Source organism: Dasypus novemcinctus, chromosome 3 (assembly GCF_030445035.2).
Source record: "Dasypus novemcinctus isolate mDasNov1 chromosome 3, mDasNov1.1.hap2, whole genome shotgun sequence".
Taxonomy (NCBI): domain Eukaryota; kingdom Metazoa; phylum Chordata; class Mammalia; order Cingulata; family Dasypodidae; genus Dasypus; species Dasypus novemcinctus.
This window is the reverse complement of record NC_080675.1, coordinates 42,523,673-42,550,157: the sequence shown is the minus strand read 5'-3', so window position 1 is coordinate 42,550,157 and position 26,485 is coordinate 42,523,673. Positions and strand designations below refer to the sequence as shown.

Sequence of the window (26,485 nt, the reverse complement as noted above, 5' to 3'; positions counted from 1 at the left end):
GGTCCCGTCTTGTTCCACATCCTGCGAGGGTCCCACGCCAGCTGGGAGCTGAGCCGATGCCCCAGGGCGCTACGGCCACTCCCGGGGGCAGCTGGTGAGGCCTCCGTAGAGAACTCAGGGCCGGAGGCTGGAGACCCCGCGCTGCCCAGGAACCCCGCGGCTCTCCCCGCCGCCCCAGGGACGAGCCGAGCGCTGCGGGGAGGTGGGAGGCTGGGGCCTGCTGAGGTCATTTCCTGTGCCTCTCCGCGAGCTGCACGCTCCTCCGAGCCCCGCGCTCGGCCTTTAAGGAGCGGGAGGGGAGGAGGGAGCCCCGCAGAGCGTGGACGGGGGCGAAGGGAAGCCCCGCTCGGCTTTGTTCCGCGAGCCTGCGGGAGCCCGCCCCGCCCCGGCCTCTCGGCGCCACGCCCACCCCGCCCCCTGCCTGCGGGGAGTGGGGCGGGGGCGGCCGCGGGCGAGAGCGGCGCAAGGTCAGTGGCGGCCGCGCGCGGAGGGCGCCTCCGTGCCCGATGCGCGGCGGGGACGCCCGCGAGCCGGCTGGAGGTGAGCGGCCCCGCGCGCTCGGCGGGGCCCGGGAAGGGTTCGGGGGTGGGGGCGTGGTGTTGGCGCGGGGGGCGGGAGGTGGCCGCGTTTGGCTGGGAACCCCCTGGGTCCCGGCGGAGGGCAGTTCCGGAGCAGGTGCCTGCCTACCTGGAGACGCGCTCCCGGCAGCTGGGAGCCCTGGACGCCGCGGGGCAGGCTGCAGGGCGCCCGTAGCCCCTCGAGACCCGCTCGGCCAGGCGAGGGGTAGCCTTCCGGTGGAGCACCTGGAGTGTGGAGTTCGGGGCGGCTCTGTCCAGTCGCTCCCGGGAAGGCCCTTGGGCATACTTGTTGGCCACCCCCGTGTTGTCTGTGCTCCTTAGCTTTCACCCCTCCCGCTCTCCTGCCCACCTCATCGTAGGTGATTTCTTCTGTGATTTCTGGGTGTTCTCTTAGAGGTCCTTATGGGTCAGGCTTGACTACTAGAGGCAGATCAGCCAAGCAGAAAAGAAAACAAGTGAGGCGCCGAATGACACCAGGAGCTTTGTGTCCTAGAGCCTTAAAAAGGAATCACTCACCAGGGGTCAGAGGCCAGGGGGCCTTAGTGGAGGTGGCAGAGGCAACGAAGACTCTCATCTGGGGGTAGACTCCTCTCCTTGTTGAATTCCTCTCGGCCAGGACACTCCCTCGGTAAGCTTTAACTAGGAACACACCCGATAAAACTCTGTGGAACAGAGCTGATTTAAACTTGGGCTTTTTAAGATCATTTTAGTGTCTCTTTCACTGAAAGAGCCATTAGGTTCTTTATCAAACTTTTTGGACTGTCGTCTGTGTGCCAGACACTATATAGTGCTGATAACATCATTAATACTTCATAAAATGGGAATTCCAGTGTCCTTGCATATTATTATCCTCATTTTACAAAGGAGGAAGCTAGAACTCAGAAAAGTTGTGGCTTGCCCCAAGGTCACATAGCTAAGAAGTGAAAGAGGCAAGAAACCCAGTTCTCCTAAATTCCAGAAGTGGGGTTAGTGCACTATCCTCCATCTCCCCACCAGGCTGTGGGGCCTGCTCAAAGCTAGGTTTTATGGGGGTGCACCCTGTGGTCCCAATCTCATAGAAGCTAATAACTGAGCAGAAACAACGTGGTCCCCCTTCTGCCCTTGTCAGAAGTCACCAACTCCTGGAGAGAAATATGTACCTCTCACTCTACTCTCCTGTGGCATGTTTCTCTTCACTCATTCCCTTCTTTACCAGGTTGGGTATCTGTATGCTGCACTCTGGGCTTTTTATGGGTTGCTGGGTGCTTGACAGATGCAGATGTTAGGTGCTGGATTACCCTGTCCCTGCTCCAGGTGCCTTCCCACCTGGCTGGCTGCTGAGCCACCGTCCTGCTGTCTCTGAGTGCCCCTGAGCCCTCTTTCCATCTCACAAGCTAGTTCAAAACTGACCTCCTTTGTGGGGAAGCATACTTGCTGCTGGCTAGAGTATGAATTAGTAGGACCTCAGAAAGAGGGCAATTTGGACTATCTGGAAAAGATGTACATCACTTAACCCCATAATTCCATTTCTAGGAGCTTATCCTTCACATATATGCTGATGTATACAAAAGAATTTTATGTACAAGAATATTCACTGCAGCGTTGTTTACTTTAGCAGAAGGCTGGAAACAACCCAAGTATCGGTAATAAGGGGACCCTTAAATAAGATAATGTAATAGCGACACAATGGAATACAGTAAAGCTGTTTAAAAGCTTGGGAATTGTATAGATAGGTCTATTGATACAGGAAGATCTCTAGGTTATATTATTAAATATGATGTGTATTGTCCTATTTGTATCTGGGGGTATATATATAATACATACTTAAATGCTTGTATGTTTATTGAATATCTAAAAAACACAGGGAAGTGGATGTGGCTCAAGTGATAAGTCCTCCACCTACCATATGGGAGGACCCAACTTTGATTCTTGGGGCCTCCTGGTGAAAAAGAAGAGAAAGCGTGTCTGCGAGGTAAACCGAGTGCCTGTGCAGCCAGCCAAGTATCCATGTGGGTGCTCGCATGGTGAGCTGAGTGCCCGCTCAAGTGCCTACATGGTGAGCTGGGTGCCCATGTGGCAAGCTGAGTGCCCACGTGGTGAGTCGAGTGCCTGTGTGAGTGCCTGCGTGGTGAGCCAGTGCCAGTGTGGCGAGCCAGTGTCCGGGCAGTGAGCCAGTGCCTGTGCAAGTGAGTCACGCAGCTAGATGATGACGCAACAAAAGATAGACAGAGGGGAGAGTCAAGGTGAAGCACAGCAGAAACCAGAAACTGTAGTGGCACATTTGACCTTTCCACATCAGAGGTCCCCAGGATTGAATCACGGTGAATCCTAGAGGAGAAAGATGAGAAGACAAAAAGAGAAATAGATGCAGAAGATCTCACAGACACAGACAGCAAAAACAGCAGGGTGGGGGGAGGGGGAGGGGGAGAGGAAGGAAAAAAAAATACACAGAAACTCAGTAACAGTGATTGCCCCTGGAGAGAACTGTGGCTGAAATACAGGGGTTGAACCTTTCCTTTTTTTAAAAAGATGTATCTTTTTTAAAATTTATTTCTCTCCCCTTCCCCCCCCCCTCCTGCCAGTTGTCTGCTCTCTGTGTCCATTTGCCGTGTGTTCTTCTGTGCCCGCTTATATTCTTGTCAGCGGCACTGGGAAACTGCGTCTCTTTTCTGTTGTTGTTATATCACCTTGCTGCATCAGCTTGCCATGTGTGTGGTGCCACTCCTGGGCAGGCTGCACTTTTTTTTTTTTTTTTCATGCAGGGCTGCTCTCCTTACAGGGCGCATTCCCTGCGCATGGGGCTCCCCTACGCGGGGGACACCCCTGCATGACAGGGAACTCCTTACGCACATCAGCACTGCACGTGGGCCAGCTCACCACACAGGTCAGGAGGCCCTGGGTTTGAACCCTGGACCTCCCATGTGGTAGGCGGATGCTCTTATCAGTTGAGCCTCGCTTCCCGAGGAAACCTTTCTTTGCATCTTAAACCCTTTTGTTCAATATTCAACTACTCTGTGTTGGTGAGCACATCTATCAGGCCAAGTGTCCTCTTATGTCCAGGGCACTGTTGGTTTGTCTTTTGTTAGTTGATAGTGAGAACAATTAGTAATGACAGCTAAGATCTCTTTTAATTCTCAAATAATCCTGCATGATATGATCTTTGAATGAGTCACATGGAATTGCCGTTTTTGTAGGTCCAAAATGGTTAAATGTTGGCAGTTTCATATAGTGCAACCTGATATGATTGCCCTCATTTTCAGGTGAGGGAACAGAGGCTCAGAGAAGTTAAGCAAGTTATTCAAGGCCACAGGATTACTTCGTGTCTGAGCCAATATTCAAACCCACCTGAGCATGGCACCTGAGCATGGGATCTTAATGGGCTGAGCTCTGTTTTCTCTACAGATGAGAACAGATGCTGTGTGTGGTTGCCTGAGCCCCTTCCCTTGGTATTTAGATCCCTGTAGGCTGGGACATGCCTTTGTCCTTTGTCTCCCCCAACATTGTGTGAAAAGTGATGTTTGCTGAATATTAGGGAAGGTACTATATCAATGCTAAGAGTAAATAATAGGGGGGTATGGGATTTTTTTTCCCTTTGGATTAAGGAAAACGTTAAAAAATGTACTGAGATGATGACTGCACAACCCTGATGAAACTGAGAGCCACTGAGTGTACACTTTGGATGGATTGTACAAGGCATGGAACTGTATCATGCAGTGAACCATGTGGTGAATGATGGGCTGTGGTTAAAAGTACAAACATGAGGGAAGCGGACTTGGCCCAGTGGTTAGGGCGTCCGTCTACCACATGGGAGGTCCGCGGTTCAAACCCCGGGCCTCCTTGACCCGTGTGGAGCTGGCCCATGCACAGTGCTGATGAGCGCAAGGAGTGCTGTGCCACGCAGGGGTGTCCCCGTGTAGGGGAGCCCCAACTGCAAGGAGTGTGCCCCGTAAGGAGAGCCACCTAGCACGAAAGAAACTGCAGCCTGCCCAGAAACGGCACCGCACACACGGAGAGCTGATATACAAGATGATGCAACGAAAAGAAACACAGATTCCCGTGCCACTGACAACAGAAGCGGACAAGGACGAAGACGCAGCAAATAGACACAGAGAACAGACAACCAGGACGGCGGGTGGGCAGGGGAGAAATAAATAAATAAATCTTTTTTTAAAAAAGTACAAATATGAGTGTTCTTTCATGAACTATAACAAATGTATACTGCTAATCCATGGTGTTACTAATAAGAGGGGTGTACAGAAAAAAATACACTAAATGTACTATAGACCATAGTAGTGATATTTTGATGATGTGCTTTCATAATCTGTAACAAATGTCCCACAATAATGTAAAGTGTTGGTGGGAGGGGTGATGTATGGGGATTCTGCACATTAATGCTGGTGGTTTGTAAGCTCACAACTTCCCTAACAACAGCAACAACAAAATAAATATATATATGTATCTTTTTTAAAAGTGATGCTTGGCACCCAGTAGAGGTTGTGATGATTAGTTTTATGTATGGAGTTGGCTAGGCTGTAGTACCCAGGTCTTTGTCTTCAGTCAAACACTAATCTAGTGTTACTGTGGAGGTATTTTGTAGATGTAGTTAACATCTACAGTCAGTTGACTTCAAGTAAAGAGATTATTTTTGATAATGTGGGTGGGCTTCATGCTATCAGTTGAAATGCTTTGAGAGCAAAACTGGCGTTTCCCTGAGAAAGTTGCCATACATGGAGAGAGAAAGAAAGAGAGAGGGAGGAACGGAGAATGGCAAAGTCTGATATTTGCAAGGGCAGGCTGACAGGCTGGAAACTCTCAGGCAGAAGCTGATGCTGTAGTCTTAAGGCAGAATTTATATATATATATATATTTCCTTTTGGTTCTGTTCCTCTGGAAAACCCTGACCACTGATACAGAGGTGAGATGCCGGTTGTGGGCCTGATCAGATGACAAAGGGAGCTGTGTCCTCCCTCCCCCCAGCTCCAACCCCAGGAAGGAACACAAAGCTCTCCCAATGGCAGTTCACCTGGTCTAACAGCATGTTTAGAAGGAGAGGGGGGGTGGCCGGTAACCAACAAACAGAAGTCACAAATGTGTTCACACTCAGGAAGTAGCCCATTGGGAGGTGGCCCGGGAGAGCCCTAGATGGTACCTTCTGATGCCCCCTGCACCCTCATGGAGGTGGAAACAGTTTTCTGGGACCCGTGGGGACGAGTTCTTTTAGGTTCCTGTGTTGATCAGCTCCCTTTGCAGGGAAATACCAGGTTAGTCACTGTAGACTGTGAGCCCCACAAGTCACAGGATCTTTATTCATCTTTGTGTCCTTAACCTTATGCATAGGAATCACTTAACAAGGTTGGTTGAATTAAATTTAATCTCAGCATTTTGTCAGATCCCCACACATGCCTGAGAGATTCCAGGTCTGACACAGTCCCAGACTCTGAAATCACCTAAGGACTCCGTGTGCCTCCTTTCTGCTCCCTGCCCTACACCCAGCCCTGCCTCAGAGGCACATCCCTGCTGACCTGTGTACACACTTCGTGGACCTTTCAGTCCAGGGCACTGAAGGATTTAGGGAATTCCAAAGCAGGTGCCAAGGCCATGGCAACCATTTGACTCTCACCCGCCAAGCAATTTAGCATGCTGGGCACCAGTGGGGATCAACAGAACTGAGTTCCACAAGGGTGGCCATGAATTGACAATAATTGTAGCTGGGGGGCGGGGCAGGGAACGACACGTGATTTATTGTACTCTTCTCCCTACTTCTTGTGTGGGTTAGTTTTCTAAGATGAAAAAATGAAAGGCGTTGAGCTGGGTTTTGTTCCCAGCTCTCATTTCCCCATCCATTTTTGTCATTCATGTTGTAGTCGTGTAGGCTAACCTGGAAACTTGTAACATCTGCTACCACTGCTGACGCATCATTGTGGAAAGAGGATGCTGGGAGATCAGGATTCTAGGCCCAGCTCTGCTACAACTTAGCTTTATGGCTTAAAGCAGGTTACCGGTATGGTAAGTTTTCTCATCTGTTCATTGAGAATTATTTTACTTGTCCTTCCCCATCTCTGGGATTCTGAGAGGGTAACAGAAGAATAACACATCTATCAATGCTTTGAAAAGTATTTTTTTTAAAATATTCTGCAAATGTAAGGAATTCATTTCTGTTCATCCTTGTGCATCTTTATGGGGGGGCACATGTACACGGTGACTTAGCAGGTGAAGGTCAACTTTCTGCTGTCCTCTCTTAACATCCCTCCTTTTGTAGTTGTTGCTCCTATCCCTGCTTCTATTGGAATAGCCTCTGGGCCTCGGGCTTGGCAGCAGATGCCTAGCTCCAGATCTGTTTCGAAACCTTAGTTCTCCTCACATGTCGAGGCAAGCCTAGCCCAAGTCCCAGAGCCCTCAGGAACTTGCTGGCTTCCATAAGTCATGAGAGGATTAACCAGACCATTTGATCAGGGCAGACCTGTGAGGTCTTGAAGATGCTTGATTGAGGAAAGCCCACCCTAAAGTCTAGGTGTAACCTCACACTTTAGCTCTAGGCACCGGCCAATATTTCCACAGCCCCTGGGGATGTTGATAATTGGGGTTTCCGCTCTTCTCTAGTGGAAGGAGAGCAGCAGCTTTGGCTATCAGTAAAAGGGGATTAACCAAACTCTTTCAGCCACACAAAAGGATTAAATTCCCTGCCCTTTGGTTTTACTTGGGGGCTTTTACTGCTAATTCTTAGCCCTGGGCTAAGACTCTCAGATCTTAATCTCAGGTCTGCCACTTCTTTATTTCTATGAGGAAAAGCAAAACCACCTTAAAGAACTGGAAAGTCAAACAGGCCCGACAAAGTTTTGTTTTGTTTTTGAGTGTGATCTTAGCTCAGAGGTCATGTTTTGTTTTTGTCTTTTGTCTTCTTGCTGGTTCCAGTTGGTCCCAGTCCTTTGAGGTGGGGAGTGCTAGGAGATCACAATGTGGGGATTGTTTGGGGTGACAGTTCCCGGAGAGCAGGGCTGAGGTCATGTATCCAGTGTTCTGAGGAGCCCAGAATCAAAAGACTCTGTCACCAGGCCTGACAGGGGCTTTATCACTGGATCTTTCTCTCCCAAGTCCACAGACCCCATTTTTCAAAAGAAAAATGATAAGTGTCTATGCTAATGGAGATGATAGTGTCACAATATTTGAGACCAGGATGATCTGGAAACTCTGAGATAAGGGTTTACCCTAGCGCTGAGGCTCCTGAAAGTCTTGTAAAAGATTTCTTTCATTCCTGACAGTCCACCTCGCTCTTTGTAAAATCAGAATTCTTTCCATGTTTTGGTTGGGGAAAGAGCACAGTGATTAAGAACTAGGATTCAGAACCAGATCCCAGCCCTACTCCTTGCAGGCTGCGTGACTCTGTAAGTTAGTCGACCTCTCTATTCCTTGGCGTCCTGGTGGGAAAGGGTGGACAACCGTACCTACCTCATAGATGTGAGGCTCAAAGAGGCCTTGTGTGCCTGGCAGACAGTAAGGGCCCAATAAGTGATAGCTATTTGTAGAGCGTAAGGGGAGAAAGAGACTTGTAAAAGCTGCATGTTAGGTGGGAAGCCATGTTGGCGGTTAACCCATCAGATTGCAAAATAGAGGCTCACTGAGAAACCCCGTGATGTTTGGGCAGCAGCACGGGAGATGGCTGGTTTTCTGAGGCCACGTGGCTCCTGAGGAAGGGAAAGGCGATTCCGGGCATATGCTAATGCAGAGAGACCAGTGTAAAGAGCCCCCAAATACCCACCAGCCAGCTTCAGATATTATCAATATCATTCCTATACCTCCCCCACATTCCTTACCACTTACTAGGGAGTATTTTAAAGAAAAATCCCAGTCATTAAATAATTTCACCTATAAATCATATATGTCTCTAACAGACGATGTTTTAAAAAACCATAATACTATCAACCTAAAAAATTAATAATAATCCCTTGAAATCATCTAATATGAGGGTGACCAAATATCATAATTTGGGACCAGATCAAGTTTATACCTAGAAAGGGGATTTAAAAATTCCTGATGACATATGTGACTTTCTCCCTTCTTTCCTCTCTGCTCACTCTCACTCATTCATCCTTCATTTTCTCACTGCCAATTCAGTTTTTATTCTCTGAAATATATTTTCCTTGTATCTACGAGGCAACTCGTGGTAAATCTCCCTGGCTGAGGATATGATGGGTTTCTGGTTGATTTGTTCTGAATTAGTACAGAGGAATTTCTGACGACTTATCATTCTCTGGTTTGCATTTTATAACTTAAAGGAAAGGGTGAGAATCTGTTCTAAAGCACAGTGATTCAATGAGGACAATTGACAAAAATCTCCTAAATAAAAAATTGTTGAGAAAATTCGAAAGTCTCATTTTTTCCCCATGTGTCCTTGCCTGTAATCTGTATAGGTGTAGCAGACTCAGAACAAAACTGGGAACCAAGGCTGTGCTTCTGATTATCTATGTGACCTTGGATAAATCTCATACCCATGTTAAGCCTTTCACAAACACCATCCTCCTACCCCCAGTGCAGTCAGCCCCTTTCTCTGCTCCCATTTTTCACTGTCTCTATTAGCAATTATGATTACATTCTGATTTTCTAATTAGACTCTCCTAAGACTTCCTTGAAAAACTCAAAGACAAGGGGCCTTTCTTATTCATCTTTATATTTCCAGTGCCTGGAACAGTGTCTAGCACATACATGTTTGTTGAATGGATAAATATTTATTAAATGGATAACTGAAAGACTAAACATATGAGTCCTACTTGTCACTTCTGTAAAAATGAGACTCGGTTCTCCTTAAGGTTTCTTCTCACTCAGGTTTCATGATTCCTGAGGTTGCCCAGCTAACTTCTGATGGCATCAGCCACACTGAGCTGTGAGAGGGGCGAATGGGGCAGGTGCAAAGCAGTGAACAAATGACCAACTTCCCTTCCCCAACCCTGTTTTCTCTGTCCTTTGGTCTCCTCCTTTCCCCACATAACGCCTTGCACGCTTACCTATTTAACTTTGCCTCTTTCTATGTGCTAGCTTTCAGGGATCCTCGGAATATCCAGCAGTTGGTCCCATCATGGCAGAACTCAAGGTGGAGATGCTGGCCAATGTGGACTGGCAGAAACGCTGCCTGGCCCTGGAGACCCAGCTTTTTCGATTCCGCCTACAGGCCAGCAAGATAAGGGAACTGCTGGCTGACAAGGTGAGTCCCGGAGAGTAAGCAGCTGCCCAGCCTCAGTGCAGAGGGTCTGTGTTAGAGAAAGCTAGAGCCGGAGAGGGAGTGTGGAGGAAGGCAGACTTAGTAAGATGCTTTTCTGCACACGCAAAGTAAAGCCTAAGGTCGTACATTTTTTTATAAAGACCAAAATCAGAGGAGTTTACTCAGCTGTCATCTTACGTTCTTTCCCACTCTCCTTTTCCATATGGCACACCAAAGAAATGACACAAAGCTTTTGGTCCTGCATCGCTACAGGAGCTGCTTGTGGTTACAAAAGAGATTCTGTTAGTCCCTTAACATTTCTTCTTCAGTGTGAGGAGGAAGGATGCTTTACTGGAAAGAATAGAAATCTCCACCCTCTGTTAAGCTCATGGGCTTTATAGGGCAGGCAGGTTTTCTGGTGACAAGAACAAACCCACCTGGCTCTGACTTTTAGTAGCTATGTAACCTGAGGCAAGCTCCTTCATCTCTAAGGCAGGGGCACAGATGTCCACCTTTCAGAGTTATTTTGAGAATTATATGAGATCACACACACATATAAGGGTCTTGGCATGAAATGAATTTATAAATGGGAACTATTATTATCTGTGCAGGCTTTGGTGTGCTGATCTGGGAAACTGACCCCCTTTAATAATGTTTCTATGGGAAAATACATTTCAACTGCTGACTTAGATAAATCATTTAGAGAGTGGCGACTTGCACTTAGCAGAAATTCTGTGTATACTAAATCTGTCAGTTATTCTTTCTGTAGTTTAGTTTATAGTAGCCTTCTGCTTAGCAAACCCTTCTCTCATAGCATAAGAGTAATATTTAGCCCACCCCTCTCCAAATACTGTCAAATTCTTGATTAGCAAATGAACAAATGATCTGTCGTACTGATAGCCCTACAATCTGGCATCCAGGAAGACAAAAATATGCGGCATCTCTTCTGCAATTCCATAGCTGGGGAGTGTGGCCTTGGACTAGCCTGGTCTAGAACTCATAAACCTTGGGTTTGTTGACGGTGCTATCTCCTAGTTGTGGCTTTGTAAAACAGAGACCATTAGGGTTCACGTGGGTGCCTGGAGATATGGCTGTTAGAAAGGGAAGAATTCAGCCACCTCGGGGAAAGGGGAGCAGACCTTAGACATACTATATTCTCAAGATGTAGTTCTGTGTCAGAACGACCCAGAGTACTTGTTTATCCTGGATGTTCCTGGGCCCCACCCAGTTCCTCCTGCGCCAGGTCTCCTGGGGAGCTGCTAGTCATCTGTGAACATGTTTTGTACACTCTATAAAGTTTGAGAACCTTGCCTTAGGGTATGGTATTGGGGGAGGAGTATGAGGGAAGGAAAGAATAAACTGGTGTGAAAAACACCTCAGGGGGGAAAGACTTCTGTTTCTAGTACTGTGGATGAGAAAATAACCATTCTTCCCTTCCCCCACTATGAAACATCTAGAAATACCGGATTAAATATTTAAAATCGCTTTTTTTAAAAAGATTTATTTTTTATTTGTTTCTCTCCCCTTCACCCTGCCCCCTGCCCCCAGTTGTCTCCTCTCTGTGTCCATTTGCTGTGTGTTCTTCTGTGACCGCTTCTATCCTTATCAGAGGCACTGAGAATCTGTGTTTCTTTTTGTTGCATCATCTTGTTGTGTCAGCTCTCCGTGTGTGCAGCACCATTCTTGGGCAGGCTGCTCTTTCTTTTCACGCTGGGCGGCTCTCCTTATGGGGCGCACTCCTTGCACGTGGAGCTTCCCTACGCAGGGGACACCCCTGCGTGGCAGGGCACTCCTTGTGCGCATCAGCGCTGCGCATGGGCCAGCTGCACACGGGTCAAGGAGGCCTGGGGTTTGAACCGTGGACCTCCCATGTGGTAGGTGGACACCCTAACCACTGGGCCAAGACTGCTTCCCTAAAATCACTTTTTAAATGCAGTGCTAAGTGCTGAAAAAAGAATGAGATGTCCTAAGGGGAAAAACTAAGGAAAAGGAAAAGTGGTCCTGGGCTCTGGCAGCTGAGTGTGGTGGGGTGCATAGTTGGCCTCGCTCTAGTAGTGTAGGCTTTGGGGTTGAGTTTTAACATCCACGGAGGTCTGGCCTTTTGAATGTTGGAGCTGAAACAGATTTCCACTTGAAGGTTGGGCCTGTTAAAAGGCTTTGCCCAAAATAAAAAAGTAGACAAGGAAAAGAAAATTATCCAATTTTTATTCTGCGTAGGGAGACAACAGAAAAGTTCCTCAGACTTGGTCTAGGGTCTGGATAGAAAAAAAGAAAAAGAAAGTCTCCCTCAGAACCTGAAGATAATATGGGTTTAACATTGGAATTTATACTACCTGTGTGGTTTGGGAATCCTAAGTTCTAGGCCAGTGATACCCCAGGAAACCTTATAGAAACAGAAAACCCTCTGGAGAAACGAGACCTCAAGCCGATCAAACAAGAAAAAAGTCTTAATGAAGATGAATGTATGGTTCAAAATTACTAAATATTTGATGGAAAAATCTACAGTAAGAGTCCACATGCGTAATAGACAACTAGATCCTCCAAAAACTTCAAATAAATAGAATTATTGGCAAGCAACTATAAAATAAATGAATTTAAAACTCTTGAAGACATGAGAATTTGAAAACATGAGAAAATAATATGACACTATTCAAACAGACCTGGCAGATTTGAAAAAGAATCAAATAGAACTTCTAGAAGTGAAAAATGTTTTTTCACTTAGGCACTGTTGAAAATAGACTTAAAGAATGGGAAGATAGACTCCTTCTATCTCCCCATCCATTTGGGTGAGGAGATCACCCCAAATCAGTACAAAAGGGTAAAGCTCTAGAGGCTTAGACATGGGTGCTAGGATGAGAAGGTCCTATATACAGCAAGTAAGATTCCAGAAATAAAGAAGAGAATAAAAGAGAAGCACTAATTGAAGCGATAATGGCTAAAAAGTTCCCAAATTTGATGAAAGATGTGAAGCTTCAGATTCAGGAAGTAAAATGAGTCTGAATAGGATAAAAGAAACAAAAATCCACGCCTAGTGTAATAGCTAGGTTACAGTCTGGCTGCTGTAAGAAGGAACCCAAAATAACAGTGGCTTAAACCAGACAGATATCTTATGTCTGGAATGTTTCTCATGTAACATTCCAGACGTAAGCATTCAAGCACTCGGATGCTGCCCTCTACGTGTTTGAAGATGGCTCACCCGGCGCCCATATCGAACCCTCTCCCTCTCAGTGTGTGACCCAGAGGTTGTAGACATTCCTTCTGTTCATACTCCATTGGCCCAAACTTATTCACATGGTTACACCCAACTGCAAGGAAGTTTGGAAAATGTAGTCTTTATTCTGGATTGCCATGTGCTCAGCTCAAAGTTGGGTATTCTATTTATACAAGAGAGAACGGATGCTGGGGAACAGCCAGCATCTATTAGTCTGGAATAATAGGAGCAATAACAACTAATAGAAATAGAGGATATATAACTTTCAAATTGGTAGAGCTAGGAAATGGAAGTCTATTAAATCTAGTCAGGGAGGAGGGGAAAAAAGCATGGGAAAAGGAATATATAGAAAGCAAAAAATGCAATATTAGAAATAAATCCAAATATTGGTTACAAGGAGATATGTGTACAAGAATGTTTATTGCAGCACTGTCAAATATATGAAAAATTGGAAATATTCTAAATGTCTATCAACAGGGAAGTGGATAAACTTATTGGATATATTTATACAATGGAATACTGCACGGCAGTCAAAACGACTCAAGTAGATCAATAAATTACGACAACCAAGGTTGTCATGATGTCAGAGGATATATGCAGTACAATACAATTTACGTAAAGTTTTAAAACCTGCCAAACAGGACTCTCTGTTTAGAGGCACATACAAATGAGGTAAAAATACAAACTCAACCAAGTCTACGATAAATACTATAGGGAATAGAATAAAGCTGAGGAGAAGTACACAGATTTTAAAAAATTATCCTCTATACATTTTTGTTTGCTTGAAATATTTCAGACAACCAATCCAATGTCCACAGAGAAAATGTGGAATGGGTGTGGGAAGGGTAGCCATGGTGGCTGCTGGGTTTGGGGAATGGGAGGAAGAGATGAGATGTGGAGGCGTTTTCGGGACGAGGAGATGTCCTGGGTGGTGCTTCACGGACAATTACGGGACATTGTAGATCCCCCCAGGGCCCACTGGATGGAACGTGGGAGAGTGTGGGCTATGATGTGGACCATTGACTATGGGGTGCAGTGATGCTCAGAGATGTACTTACCAGGTGCAATGGGGGTGTCACGATGATGGGAGAGAGTGTTGCTGTGGGGGGAGTGGGGGGTGGGGGCGGTGGGGTTGAATGGGACCTCATATTTTTTTAATGTAATTTTTAAAAATAAATAAATTTAAAAAAAGGAAAGAAAGAAATATTTCAGAACAAACATTATTTTAAAGTGCCTCCCTCCGTTATTCCTCAAGGTTGACGGAATAACTGGAAAGTCCTAAAGACATAAATACCTTCTTTCTCTGCAGCCTGTTGAGTCTGTATAAGTTGAACCTTCATAGTATCTCCTCTTCAAGGCTACCTTTGATCATCATGTAACCAAATTTCCCTCCCACATAAAAGGTTGGAGGCTCATAGTGTGGCTTGGGTAGAGTTGAGGGTAAAGAGGAAGGATACAGACAGAGGGGTACAGAAAAGACTGGGGGTGTGGGAGGGAAGAGAGGAGAGAGATAAATCTGGACCAGGACATGGGGTGGAGACTTAAGAAAAGAGCTGTGCCGAGTACCCGGTACCAGCTCCCTCCGCAGGAAACCTCAAGGCCTTAAACACCATGTTGCCAGTGTGGGGCAGTACCTGTGGCCAGCAGTCATCCCTAGACCAGCATCTTAGGTTCACCATTTCAGGAGGACTATTCCCCAGGCGAGTTAAGGGAGGTTTCAGACCCCAGGAAGAGGTGACTTGAATTTCCCAGGAGAGTCCTCCAGAAGCCTGGCCCAGCCCAGTCCCTGTTGCTCCTCCCAGAACTTCTTAGTCATCATTGAGCCCCCACTTGAACCCAGGTGAGCCAAGTCAGTTGCCCCCCTGGCCAGCCCTCCACCTACCTGCCTCTCCACCTCTCTGCCTTGCAGCTTGCCCATGGAGGTCATGTGGCCACTCGCTCACTGCTGGCCACTGTGTGGGGCAAGCAAAGCTTGGGTGTTTCTGGGAGACCATCCCTGCCTGGGACGGGTGCCAAGGCTAGGAAGAATTCCAGACCTGCCCTTCTTCCTTCCCCACCATGGAAACAGTTTGTATCTGACTCCCTCTTTTCTAGAGCTGCCATTCTAGAAATGGAGTAAATCGGTGCTTGCTTTGAAAAACAAATTTTTTTTTGAGAAAACCTCCAGGCTGCCAGAAAATCTGTCCCCTATGGGTGAGAGAGCTGGATGAAAGGTGAGGAGAAGCAAGGAAGTGGTAGGAGACCTTGTCTTTGTGGTTACATCTCTCCAGGCCTGGCATGCTATTGTCAGGGACAGCCATGCCATTCTAGCTGTGGATCTAGCCGTGGGTCTGTTTTCCATCCATGGAGAAGTCAGAGGGAGTGCTAATGTCTTGGAAGTCACATCTCGCTCTGCTCACTGGGGACCTTTTCCCTGAGCTCTCTTCCTTGGCCTTCTGGAGAAGTCAGGATCGGTTTAAAAATGACACTGTTTGAAAGGCTGTGCAGATGAATATTACAATGTGATTCTTCCTTGGGTTTTTGTTTTATTCTTCCTACACCTATGCCTCAGTCATCCCCTTTACAAAATGGGGGTATAATATCTATCCACAAAAGGCCTTTGTTATGATGAATACATGGCATTAATATTAGAGCAAATACGACCTCCTTTATTTTTTTATTTGCTCCCTATCTGGTTTCAAAAAGGATTTGAGTGGATTTATGAAAGAAGAAATAATTAATACAACCTCTTTTTTTTTTAAGCTTGAAAATTTGTAATTGAAATGGCCTTTCCCAAGACCTGTTCCATTGCCAGTGTTTACTTCCTTTTTCCCAGCATCCATTACCCATTTCACCAACCAATGGAATAACTTGATTTTATATTTATATACCAAATATTTGAAATCTGGGAATTTTTTTTTTAAGGTGGTACCAGGGGTTGAACCTGGGATCTTGTACGTGGGAAGCAGGTGCTCAACAACTGAGCTACATCCATTACCCAGGGGATTTTTAAAAATATGTTTAAATGGTTCAGTTCAGTTCCTTTAAAAAAAAGAATGGAGCCTTGCTCCTCCCTCCTCAGACCAAGAATTATAGAGCCAGCAATTCAGCTTCCCAACATAGGGACACAGCATAAGGCCCAGGAAAACATATCCTTAAATACCTCATAATTTGTGAAAAACCAGGTATTATAATAGGAGCATACAAGGGCTGTCAGGACTAGTTGGAAATACATAGCAATCTGCTTAATGTCATATGAAGTCATCAGAGAATGTGCCTAAGCAGAGCTTTATGCTGACAGACCTGATTTGCTTTGGAAGCAGATGCTTTCCGAAAGTTTTATGCATTGTGTAGACCTGTGTGTGTGTTTAGAGAAATCGTTTTATTGTTTTTCTCCTAACCTCCTATTTCATATAAGGTTTTTCTCTTACCCGCCCTAACTTTTGTTAGGAGCTGGAGTGTTAACAGAGTTCAGTACTGCTGTGAAGCCATTTGGTGTCATCCCTGTGCTCTGGGGCCACAGGCCCCGAGTCCGTCCCCGAAGGAGCCGGGTAGCTTTGCCTTGCTTCGCAGCCAGTCTGGTGTTTTTCAGAGTGTAGTCTGTGGACCACCTGCATCAGAATCACCTGGGATTTTCTTTTAAAGCATGTTCCTGGGTCCTTACCTCAGCCTCACTAGATAAAAGCCTCTGTGGGCACGGCCCAGGGATGGGTGCTATAACAAGCCCCCCCTGTGATTCCTGTTTCTTGACCGTCTGAGATCTGCTGCCCCGTCTGTCACGGCCTTGGCCTCTCGGCCCCACAGCTGTCCTAGTGGATGCCCCGAGCCCCTTGTGTTCCAGAGGAGGTTCTGGGGCTCTGGGTGGCATGATGGGGCCCACAGATGAGGCTTAGAACCCTTTCCTCAGCATCTGTTCTTCTGTCAGAAACCTGGGCAGCTCTGCATTCATGAATTTTATATATTTGGATAGAAAACTTCATGATTTCAATAGGAAAAAAGCTCTTGATGCCAAAAAAAAAACAAAAACAAAACACCAAGGTTAAAAACCATCATCTTTGATTACAAGAGTTAGAATCATTTTTTTAAAAAATGTTTTTTTGAGGTACCAGGGCGTCATATGTGGGAAGCCAGTGCTCAACCATGGTGCCACACCTGCTCCCCAGAGTTAAAACCATTTAATAGCTAAAACTAGGGGTGCGAACTCAAATGCTTACAGGCAACTTAGGTGAGATGTGGGGAGAATGCTAGGGAACGTGCCGCATCTGACGGGGAAAGCCAGTTATTGCCATAGGAAAACATAGACCTAGTGTAGCCAGGTCTGGTTTTTCAAGAAACGCTGGAAAAGGGGGATTTTGGGGAAACGGATGTGGCCCACCCAATTGGGCTCCCATCTACCATATAGGATGGCCAGGGTTCGATGCCCAGGGCCTCCTGGTGAGAACAAGCTGGCCCATGCGGTGAGCTGGCCCACGCGGCGTGCCAGTCCACGTGGGAATATCACCATGCAGGAGTGCCGCCCTGCGTGGGAACACCACCCAGCACGGGAAAGCTGCCCTGCGCAGGAGTGCTGACCGACACGGAGAGCTGGCACAGCAAGATGACACAACAAGAGACAGAGGAGAGAAAATAAAAAGATGTAGCAGAACAGGGAGTTAAGGCGATGCAGGAGAGTAATTGCCTCTCTCCCACTCCGGAAGGTCCCAGGATCAGTTCCAGGAGCTGCCTAATGAGAATACAAGCAGACATAGAAGAACACACAGCAAATGGACACAGAGAGCGGACAACAAGGGGAACGGGGGATGGGGAGAATAAATAAAAATAAAATCTTTAAAAAAAAAGGGGGGAATTTTGGTGTGGAGGTGGATTTTTATGTGACATGTGATATTTCTTTGTGAGAGGTAGCATAGCACAGTGGCTAAGAGCATGAACTCCAGAGCCCTACTGCTGAGTTGGAATCCTGGTTCTGCCCCTTATTAGCTCTGTGATCTTAGGTAAGTCACTTAACCTCTCTGGCTCAATTTCCTGATCTGTACGATGGGGATGATAATAGTCCCTGCCTCCTAAGATTGTTATGAGGATTAAATGAGTTAGTACATGTAAAGTGCTTAAAACAGTGCTAGATACCAGCAAGTGACCCTGTTTTGTTATTTATGTATAGGCTAAATGTCCAAGTTTCTATAACACTGTAAATCTTATAAGACTGTCTTTCAGGCTAACAGTTGGTGGCTGCTTGCTCAAACCCATTTTTTCTGTAGATGGAGCTTAAGTAGGGTGACCATATAATTTGTCATCTAAACTGGGACAATTTGGCATGAGAAAGGAAGCTCTATTACTAATTTGATTGGGACAACTGATGTACACAGACTGTCCCAGGCAAACTGGTCTCCCTAGTCTTGAGTGCCATCTTTGTATGCGAGAAACCAAGTGGCTTATCTATAAGTGCTCCATAAATGCCGGATCGTGGACACGTGCTTTATATAAGGTGTCTCGTGTAATCTTTACAGCTACCTTGGGAGGTAGATGATATCATTACCCTCTTTTTTTTTTTAAATTTATCCCCTGCCTCATTGTTTGTGCTTACTGCTTTCTGTGTCTATTGGTTGTAATCTCTCTGACTGCTTGTCTTCTTTTTAGGAGGCACCAGGAACTGAACCCAGGACCTCCCATGTGGGAGACAGGTGCTTAATTGCTTGAGCCACCTCCACTCCTTGCTTTTTTGTCTCTCATTGTGTTTCTTCATTGCATCTTCCTGTTGAGTCAGCTTACCACACCAGCCCATCAGATCAGCTTGCTGTCTTGCTCTCTTCTTTAGGAGGCACCAGGAACCAAACTCAGAACCTTCTGTATGGTAGGTAGGTGCCCAGCTGCTTAAGCCACATCTGCTTCCCTACCCTCTTTTTACTAATGAGGAAACTGAGGCACAGAGAAGTTAAAGACCTTATCTAAAGCCACATCATGGTAGAGCCAGACTCATTCCAGAGTCTGTGTGCTGCTTTGTACCATTATCTCCAGTAGGTGAAAGGCAGTAGTAAGAATGTTGAACCCCCCCTTTCAAAAGAAACATCAAGACCCCTAATGGTGTGGCTCTTAGCTCAGGCCACTGCCTGGCACTGCAGGGCTGTGCCCGGATGCAGGGAGTCCATTCTGCCTTGATTGCTGCCACGAGGCTGATATTTCACATCATCAGTGAGTGTAACAAGGAGCTGCGGACATGGGACTAAATACCGCATTGGTGCCAAGTACATTTCATCAGGTCCTGCAGCCAGTTCTAGGGCAGTTTATGAGTCAGCGTGAGACTCAGGTGGTGAAAGAGGATCCCTGTCAGCCGCCTAAACCTGACACCTCTGTGGCTGGTATGTTACCTCAGAGCCACTGAGGTCTTGGCTAAAAGGACGGCTGAGGACACCATCTGAGGGAGCTCTCTGAGACGAGACATAGACCCAGTAAGGAGTGGCCCACTCACAGCTACAGCTTCTCAGAGCTCCAGGCATCACTCTTTAAGCAAGTGTGAAGACGAAAGCTCTGTCGTTGTGAAAAGTGTTGAGGGTGGGATTAAAAAAAGAGTTTGCCCTTTGAACTCTCTAAATATGACATTTCAGCACAGATACACCTGGGAGTACTCAATAGAGAAAATTTATTTTCAAAAAACTGAGAAAGTGATTTCTAAAATAGTCTCTTCAGACAAGGTTGACAGAATGTTAATTGTTGGAGTGAGAGAACGGATACATGGATGGTTATTATACTTTTCTCCCTTGACAGGAAGTTCAAAATGTTCAGAAATTAGTTTTAGAGAAAAAAGAATGCTTCAACTCAGTTACTTATACCCCAGTGTTCATAGCAGCATTATTCACAATAGCTGAAAGGCAGAAGCGACTTGTGTCCATCAAGAGATGAATGGATAAGCAACGCGTGGTCTGTTCTGACAGAGGAATCGTATGTAGCCATAAAAAGGAGTGAAGTGCTGATAATTCACAATGTGAATGAACCTTGGAGACACTGCTGACTGAAATCAGCCAGACACAGAAGGACAAATATGGTGTCTGAAATATCTAGAGCAGGCAAATTCATAGACACAGAAAGTAGATTAGAGGTTACCAGGGACAGAAGAGGCTTGTGTGGGATGAGGATGCAGAGTATTTTGGAACTAGATAGTGATGATGGTTGTACAACATTGTGAATGTAATTAATACCACTGAAGTATACTAAAAATGGTTAAAATGGCAGATTTTATCTTGCGTGTGTGTGTGTGTGTGTGCGTGTATAAAACCATAATTTTTTCACAAAAGAATACTCCAGCATAAACGTGAGTACAATATGCTTTGAGACGGCAGACTTGGCCCAGTGGATAGGGCATCCTACCACATGGGAGGTCCGCAGTTCAAACCCCGGGGCTCCTTGACCCATGTGGAGCTGTCCCATGCGCAGTGCTGATGTGCGCAAGGAGTGCAGTGCCACGCAGGGGTGTCCCCCGCGTAGGGGAGCTCCATGCGCAAGGAGTGCGCCCCATAAGGAAAGCCGCCCAGCGCGAAAGAAAGTGCAGCCTGCCCAAGAATGGTGCTGCACACACAGAGAGCTGACACAAGATGATGCAACAAAAAGAGACACCGATTCCCGTGCTGCTGACAACAACAGAAGCGGACAAAGGATGCAGCAAATAGACACAGAGAACAGACAACCGGGGTGGGGGGAGGGGAGAGAGAGAGAGAGAGAGAGAGATAGATAGATAGATAGATAGATAGATAGATAGATAGATAGATAGATAGATAGATAGATAGATAGATAAAATGCTTTGAGTCTCAGGTGGCCTTGCCACTGGGGAGGGTTGGCAGTTGTGAGGACCACATGGCAGCAATCAGAGTGGCTGGCCTAGGGTTGGGAGGAAACCCCAGGCTCTGAAAGGTGTTCTACCATCCTATTCTAATTTTGGTCCTGGCTTATATTAAAGGAATATATAACATTAAAATCTCATGGGAAAAAATGTTTGCCATGTTGTCAGTGACACAGTGATTTCTGGCTCTTGACCTAAATGGAAATGGCCAGCAGAGAGGTAGGACCAGATTTATTCATGTCATGATACTCTGTTGGTTTCACCATCTGGCAAATATGATGATATATTTTTTATCATCTGATAAAGTTAGAAAATCCCAGATGATTTTTGCAAAAGATCAAGAACATGCGTGATCATTTCCCATGGAAATCCTGTGCCTTCTTCTGATCTACCAAACATTAGCATAAATGGTCCACCTGAAGGTCAATCTGGGAAATTTGTCAAGAATCCAAGGCTTTCCCATTTGGCATTGTATTTTATTCTTGAAAAAATAAAACGCGTTCAGTAATTGCATTAGAGTTCTTTCTAACGCTGGGAAAAAAAAACAATTCTGGCTAGCTTAAGCAAGCAGAATTTATTGGTAGGCTCCTGGGGCAGCTCATGAACTCAGGAACCGTTCCACACCACAGCTTGGGAAGGCGAGGAGCAGGGCCCTTTGGCAGAGGTTTTTAGGGCCTTCTCTGGCGTAGCCCCCTGGCTCCCATGTCTGGTCTCCCAATTCCAGATTCCAGATTCCTGGGGAGAGAGAACTGATTAGCCCATCCGCAATTGGGTGTTGAAGGGTGTTGGAGTGTTATATAGCACTGACCTGATCCCTGGGCCCACCACCCATGTCTTAAGCCCCCCTGGTGCACACACCTACACACCAAGGGGAATTCCTTTTATGCTGGGCAGCCCCCCTCCCAGCCATAATATTGGGTTATGTTATACTGTTATCTCCCTCAGAGCAACTGTGTGAAGATCAAGGGACTCCTCTAGGACTGGCCAAGGATTCTTTGATATGGGAAAGGCCTTCTGGCTCTGATTTGATGCCTGAGTGGGAACAGAACCAACAAGGCTCTCGGGCTTGAGCGGAGGGACTGTTTGAGCACAATGATTAAACCCTGGAGCAGAAGGGATTCTGGCATCCTTGGCCTGAGCTCATGAATGCCTGTCAAGGTTGGTCCTTTCACGTGGGAGCCTCGGGGGCAGTTTTGTCCCATGGGTTGTAAATCTTGAATTTTCCTTGGGATCCTGGGATGAATGTAACCCCAACCCTCTTTCAAAGGGCATGTGTACTGAAAGCATCCGTGTCATGCCTCTCAATCCCAGGAAGCAGAAGGAACACGGGAGGGAAGGCTGTCCCAAGCAAAGGGGAGACCCAGCTTCTCAAACGTGAGCTCTCCTGTGTCCCTCTCCCTGCACTGCCCAGCACCAGGCTGCGGGCTCCTTCTCTCCCACCTTTTAATCAGGAAAGTAGAATTTCAGCTGAGAAGGTGAAAGACTGGGAAGGAGAGAAGGAATTGCTCAGTTCCCTGCTAAATATCAAGCAAGGGCCCTGGCCAAGGGATGAAGGTTCAATTACCAGAGAAAAAGCCAAATCTGCTGAGATAAGGTGCATGAGGGCTGGGCTAGAGCTGGGAAAGCAAGACCTGAGCCTGCCCAGCCTCAGGGAGGACCCAGCCTGGGATACTATGCCTCTGGCTTATTTATAATACATAAATATTGCCCCAAGGCCAGGCAGTGTGGAGAAGGAAGCCGCTGACTCCTACTGGGCCATGGCATAAGGAGTTTGATGTGTGAATTTATTCTGCTTCTGCACGGTCTAGTTGATGGTATGGGGTTTGGGCAGCATGTGGTGGTGCCCCGTCCAGAGGGAGAGTGGGAGCTGAAATCCAACACCGACTCCACTTGCCGAGCTGTGAGCTGGCAAAGCTGCAAAGAGATGCCATGTAGGCTCATGAGCAGCTGCTTAGGCTTCAGCCCACATCTCGTCCCTGATGAGGCTCCAGGTGCAAGAACTCTGGTCTCTTTGCTTGGGCCATTTGGAAGAAGGTTACAGATTTCCTGAGTTCCTCAGACCTGATGACACATCTCTATTGGCAGCAAGATAAAATAATTTTTTTTTAAATGTGTCTTGAACCTCTCTTCCCCTTTCTGTTTCTTTAACATTGAAGAAATCAAGTAAGTTGATACCTGTGAATGGCATTTACCATCAGCAGTATCCTTGACAGTCAGTGCGATTCTGGGGTGGGAAGGAACATTTTGTTACATTGACACGATGTGGGCTCCTATGAGAAAGCATGTTCCATGGCACTGCCAGGGACCCAGTACCGAGAGGAAAGAGGCCTCAGGGAGAGAAGAGCAAAAACAGGGTTGAGGGCTGGAATTCCTCAGGAAGAATGACAGCAGTCCTGCTGCCCCTCCCTGGACACGAGGGAGAAAAACGGCTTTCACTCACGTAGCACAGAGGACAGCAGCCGTGGACTCTTCTCTCGCCCCAAAAAGTTATGGTTGTGATGCCGAGAGTTGCCAGGAAAGTCCTCACCGACCTGTTTGCAGTGTCGGCATCGCTCGCACATTTTGCCTTTGATGCTGTGTTCACTGTTCTTTCCATGCCTCCATCCCCCCTTCTTTTCTGGTTGAGCAGATGCAGGAGCTGGAGCAGAGGCTGTTGGAGGCAGAGCAGAGAGCAGAGGATGCGGAGACCCAGGTACCCGGGGAGAGGATTGGTGGGAGTGTGCAGGGGAGATGACCGCTGGCCTTTCCTGGGCCTTTCCACAAACACTGAGAACCAGAAGCTTTGTGTTTTCAGACCTTCTGGAAACACTAAGGGTCATGGTGCTTTCTACGGGAAGGAAGGAACCTTTGGGTAAAGTTTGGTGCAGTGAGTGGGTGGATGTATGGGTTAGAGCAGGCTACGTTATGATGAGGTAACAAATTAATTCTGAAGTTTGAGTGGTTCATTGCATTTGGTTGTCGCTGATGGTGCACATTTGTAAGGGTTAGCGAGGGATTGTGTCCTGCAGGGATCCAGGCTCATGGAGGTGCCTCTGTCTTGTAGCTGGATCATCTGGAATACTCAGCCTCCTTGGTTGCCATGGCAGGGAAAGAGAAAGTTGGACACTTGTGTACCAGCTCTTAAATGCTTCAGCCCAGAGGTGACAGGCCATTTCCACTCAGAGGCCATTGGCTGGAGCAAGTTATATGGCCCCATCTAACTACAAGTGGATTGGGAAATACAGGGAAGCGCATGGGTATTCAGTGAGCACTGACTATCTCTGCCACAGTGAGGTTGGAACAGTTGCTCTCCAGGGCCCTACTCTACCCTACCGCAGACCCCAAAGTTAAATGGCCCAAGACCCAACTGTTTTTCCAGAGTAATGAGCTCCTTCCTTGTCAGTTCCTTCTGTTGCCCAGATGGGGGACTAGTGAATGGTCATTTAAGTAATTGGTCCAGGCTGCTCCAGGAAAGGGCTGTGCCTGGGATTCTTAGGTCAGGGTGTCAGGCCAGTTCACACCACATTCCCACTCCTATGAGTCGACTGGTACTTTTCAGGTGGGTGTCATGGAAGAGAAGGTAAAACTGTCCAATCTGAAGAATGTGGACTCAGTGGGCAGCCTGCACCGGAAGAACCAAGAATTGCTAAAAGCCATGCAGGGCAAAGATGAGCTCATCAGCCAGCTGGAGGCGCAGCTGAAGGCACAGGTGAGCGCTGAAGTGCCGCTGGCTGCCAGGCCCTTCTTTAGCATCTTCTTCCATTGGTCTCCCACTTTCTCGAGTCTTTCAGTGATGGGGAACTTATTCCCTCTCCCCTCACGAGGTTCTTTTTTTATGCATAGATTTAATTGGTGGAAATGTCTTTCCCTCTCACATCTGTTCATTAGGAGCCAGGCAGAGGATATAGTGGAGAAAGGACCCAGAGAGAATCCTACCTCTAGCACTTACTGCTCAATGACAGTAGGAAGATTACTTATCACTGATTCTTACTTTACACATCCATAAAACAGGGGCTATGAAACCTCCTAGGATCGTTGTGTATAGTATCAAACACGGGGTAGGTGCTCGGTGAACAGAGCTTTTCCTTTTCCATCCTGGCCTTTTCAGTGTCCTGCCAATGTGTGGTACATGATACTTGACTGTAGTTAAAAAAAAAAGTAATAAAAACCAGAAGGCTATAAAATGACAAGTAAATCTTTTCCTCTATCTCCACCCCTTCATTACCACACCTCACTTCTAACCATTATTCACTGTGAACATCTTGTGTTTCAAAACATAGCATTCCATTCTGTGGATGTGCCATGTGTATTTAACCAACCCTTTATTGATGGATATTTAGTTGCTTTGTGTTTCTTTGGAGTTTCCCACCTCCTGTTTTTCACTCAACCAGGAATTGCTGTGATTAACTAACGCCCCCCTCTTTATTGCAGAAGCAGATGAGAGCTGAGGAAGCAAAAGTTGTTCAAGAGAAGGCTGCGAAGATCAAGGAATGGGTGACACTAAAGTTAGCAGAGGTGACTCACCATGGGAAGCCTGGAAGGATATGTGTCTGGGGATGCTCTCCTCCCCCAGAGTTTTCCTGACACTTTCTGTTTGTGATGCCTTGACTGATGCTCACTTTATGAACCATTTGTCCTTCATTCAATTTAAATGCTGAACTGCTTGGCTTCACTTTCTCTTAGTTTACACGTGCAAGAGGCGCTGAGCTCACCTGGCCTCATCTTTCCTTTGGACCCTGTCTCCAGTTCCCTGTTGCACTGCAAATCCTTTGGGGCAGAGTTGATGCCCGGTTTATTTCCATAGTCCCACAGCCCCAAATCTTGCTCCAGATGGCGCTCCACAAATGTATGTTGGATTTTATTTAAAAGAAAGTACAACAATGAGTATTTGTCTCATACAGAAGAAGCCAGACGTAGAGAAGAATACACAGAATTATTCCATTTATATATAGTTCAAAAGGAGGCTCAAGTAAAACAGTATGTGTAGGGATACATACATAGCTGGTAGAGCAAAGAAGTGAGTACAGGGAAGTGGGCTTGGCCCAGTGGTTAGGGCGTCCGTCTACCACATGGGAGGTCCACGGTTCAAACCCCAGGCCTCCTTAACCCGTGTGCAGCTGGCCCATGCGCAGTGCTGATGCGCGCAAGGAGTGCCGTGCCACGCAGGGGTGTCCCCCGCGTAGGGGAGCCCCACGCGCAAGGAGTGCGCCCCGTAAGGAGAGCCACCCAGCGCGAAAGAAAGTGCAGCCTGCCCAGGAATGGTGGTGCACACACGGAGAGCTGACACAATAAGATGACACAACAAAAAGAAACACAGATTCCTGTGCCACTGACAACAACAGAAGCAGACAAAGAAGAAGACGGAGCAAATAGACACAGATAACAGACAACTGGGATGGGGGGTGAAGAAGGGGAGAGAAATAAAATAAATAAATAAATCTTTAAAAAAAACCACAGTGATACTTGCACACATACAAAAAAAAAAAAAGAAATGAGTACACAACCTTAGAAGAGTGGGTTCCTTTATGGGCGAGGGAGGAGCGTGTGATTGGGGAGGGACAGGTTGGCAAGGGGGGTTGCCTGGGTTGCAGGAAAATTTCTATTTCCTAACCAGGGTGGTGATCACCTGAATATTAATTTCAGAGTAACTTGTCAAGCTGTCCATTAATGTGGTGTGCATTTTTCTCTGTATGTGTTATATTTCACAATAAGAAAGGTTATAAATAATTAGACAAGAA

The 26,485-nt window shown here is 46.7% G+C and overlaps 1 protein-coding gene across 6 annotated transcripts in view; it reads left to right on the top strand.

Moving 5' to 3' along the window:
* The first annotated feature begins 316 nt into the window (after positions 1-316).
* The window catches only part of PLEKHH1 (pleckstrin homology, MyTH4 and FERM domain containing H1), a 60,071-nt gene continuing 33,902 nt past the window's right edge, over positions 317-26,485 (top strand). Inside the window, exons 1-5 of one of the 6 annotated variants that reach the window (XM_012519178.4) lie at positions 317-540; positions 9,588-9,753; positions 23,398-23,460; positions 24,307-24,456; positions 25,179-25,262. In XM_012519178.4, coding sequence (XP_012374632.1) covers positions 9,628-9,753; positions 23,398-23,460; positions 24,307-24,456; positions 25,179-25,262 — 423 coding nt within the window. In that variant the 5' untranslated portion in view covers positions 317-540; positions 9,588-9,627. Of the gene's footprint in view, positions 541-6,339; positions 6,564-9,587; positions 9,754-15,032; positions 15,175-23,397; positions 23,461-24,306; positions 24,457-25,178; positions 25,594-26,485 lie in introns of those variants that run through there. The other 5 variants (XR_011648320.1, XM_071213854.1, XM_071213856.1 and 2 more) reach the window with 5 other exon arrangements.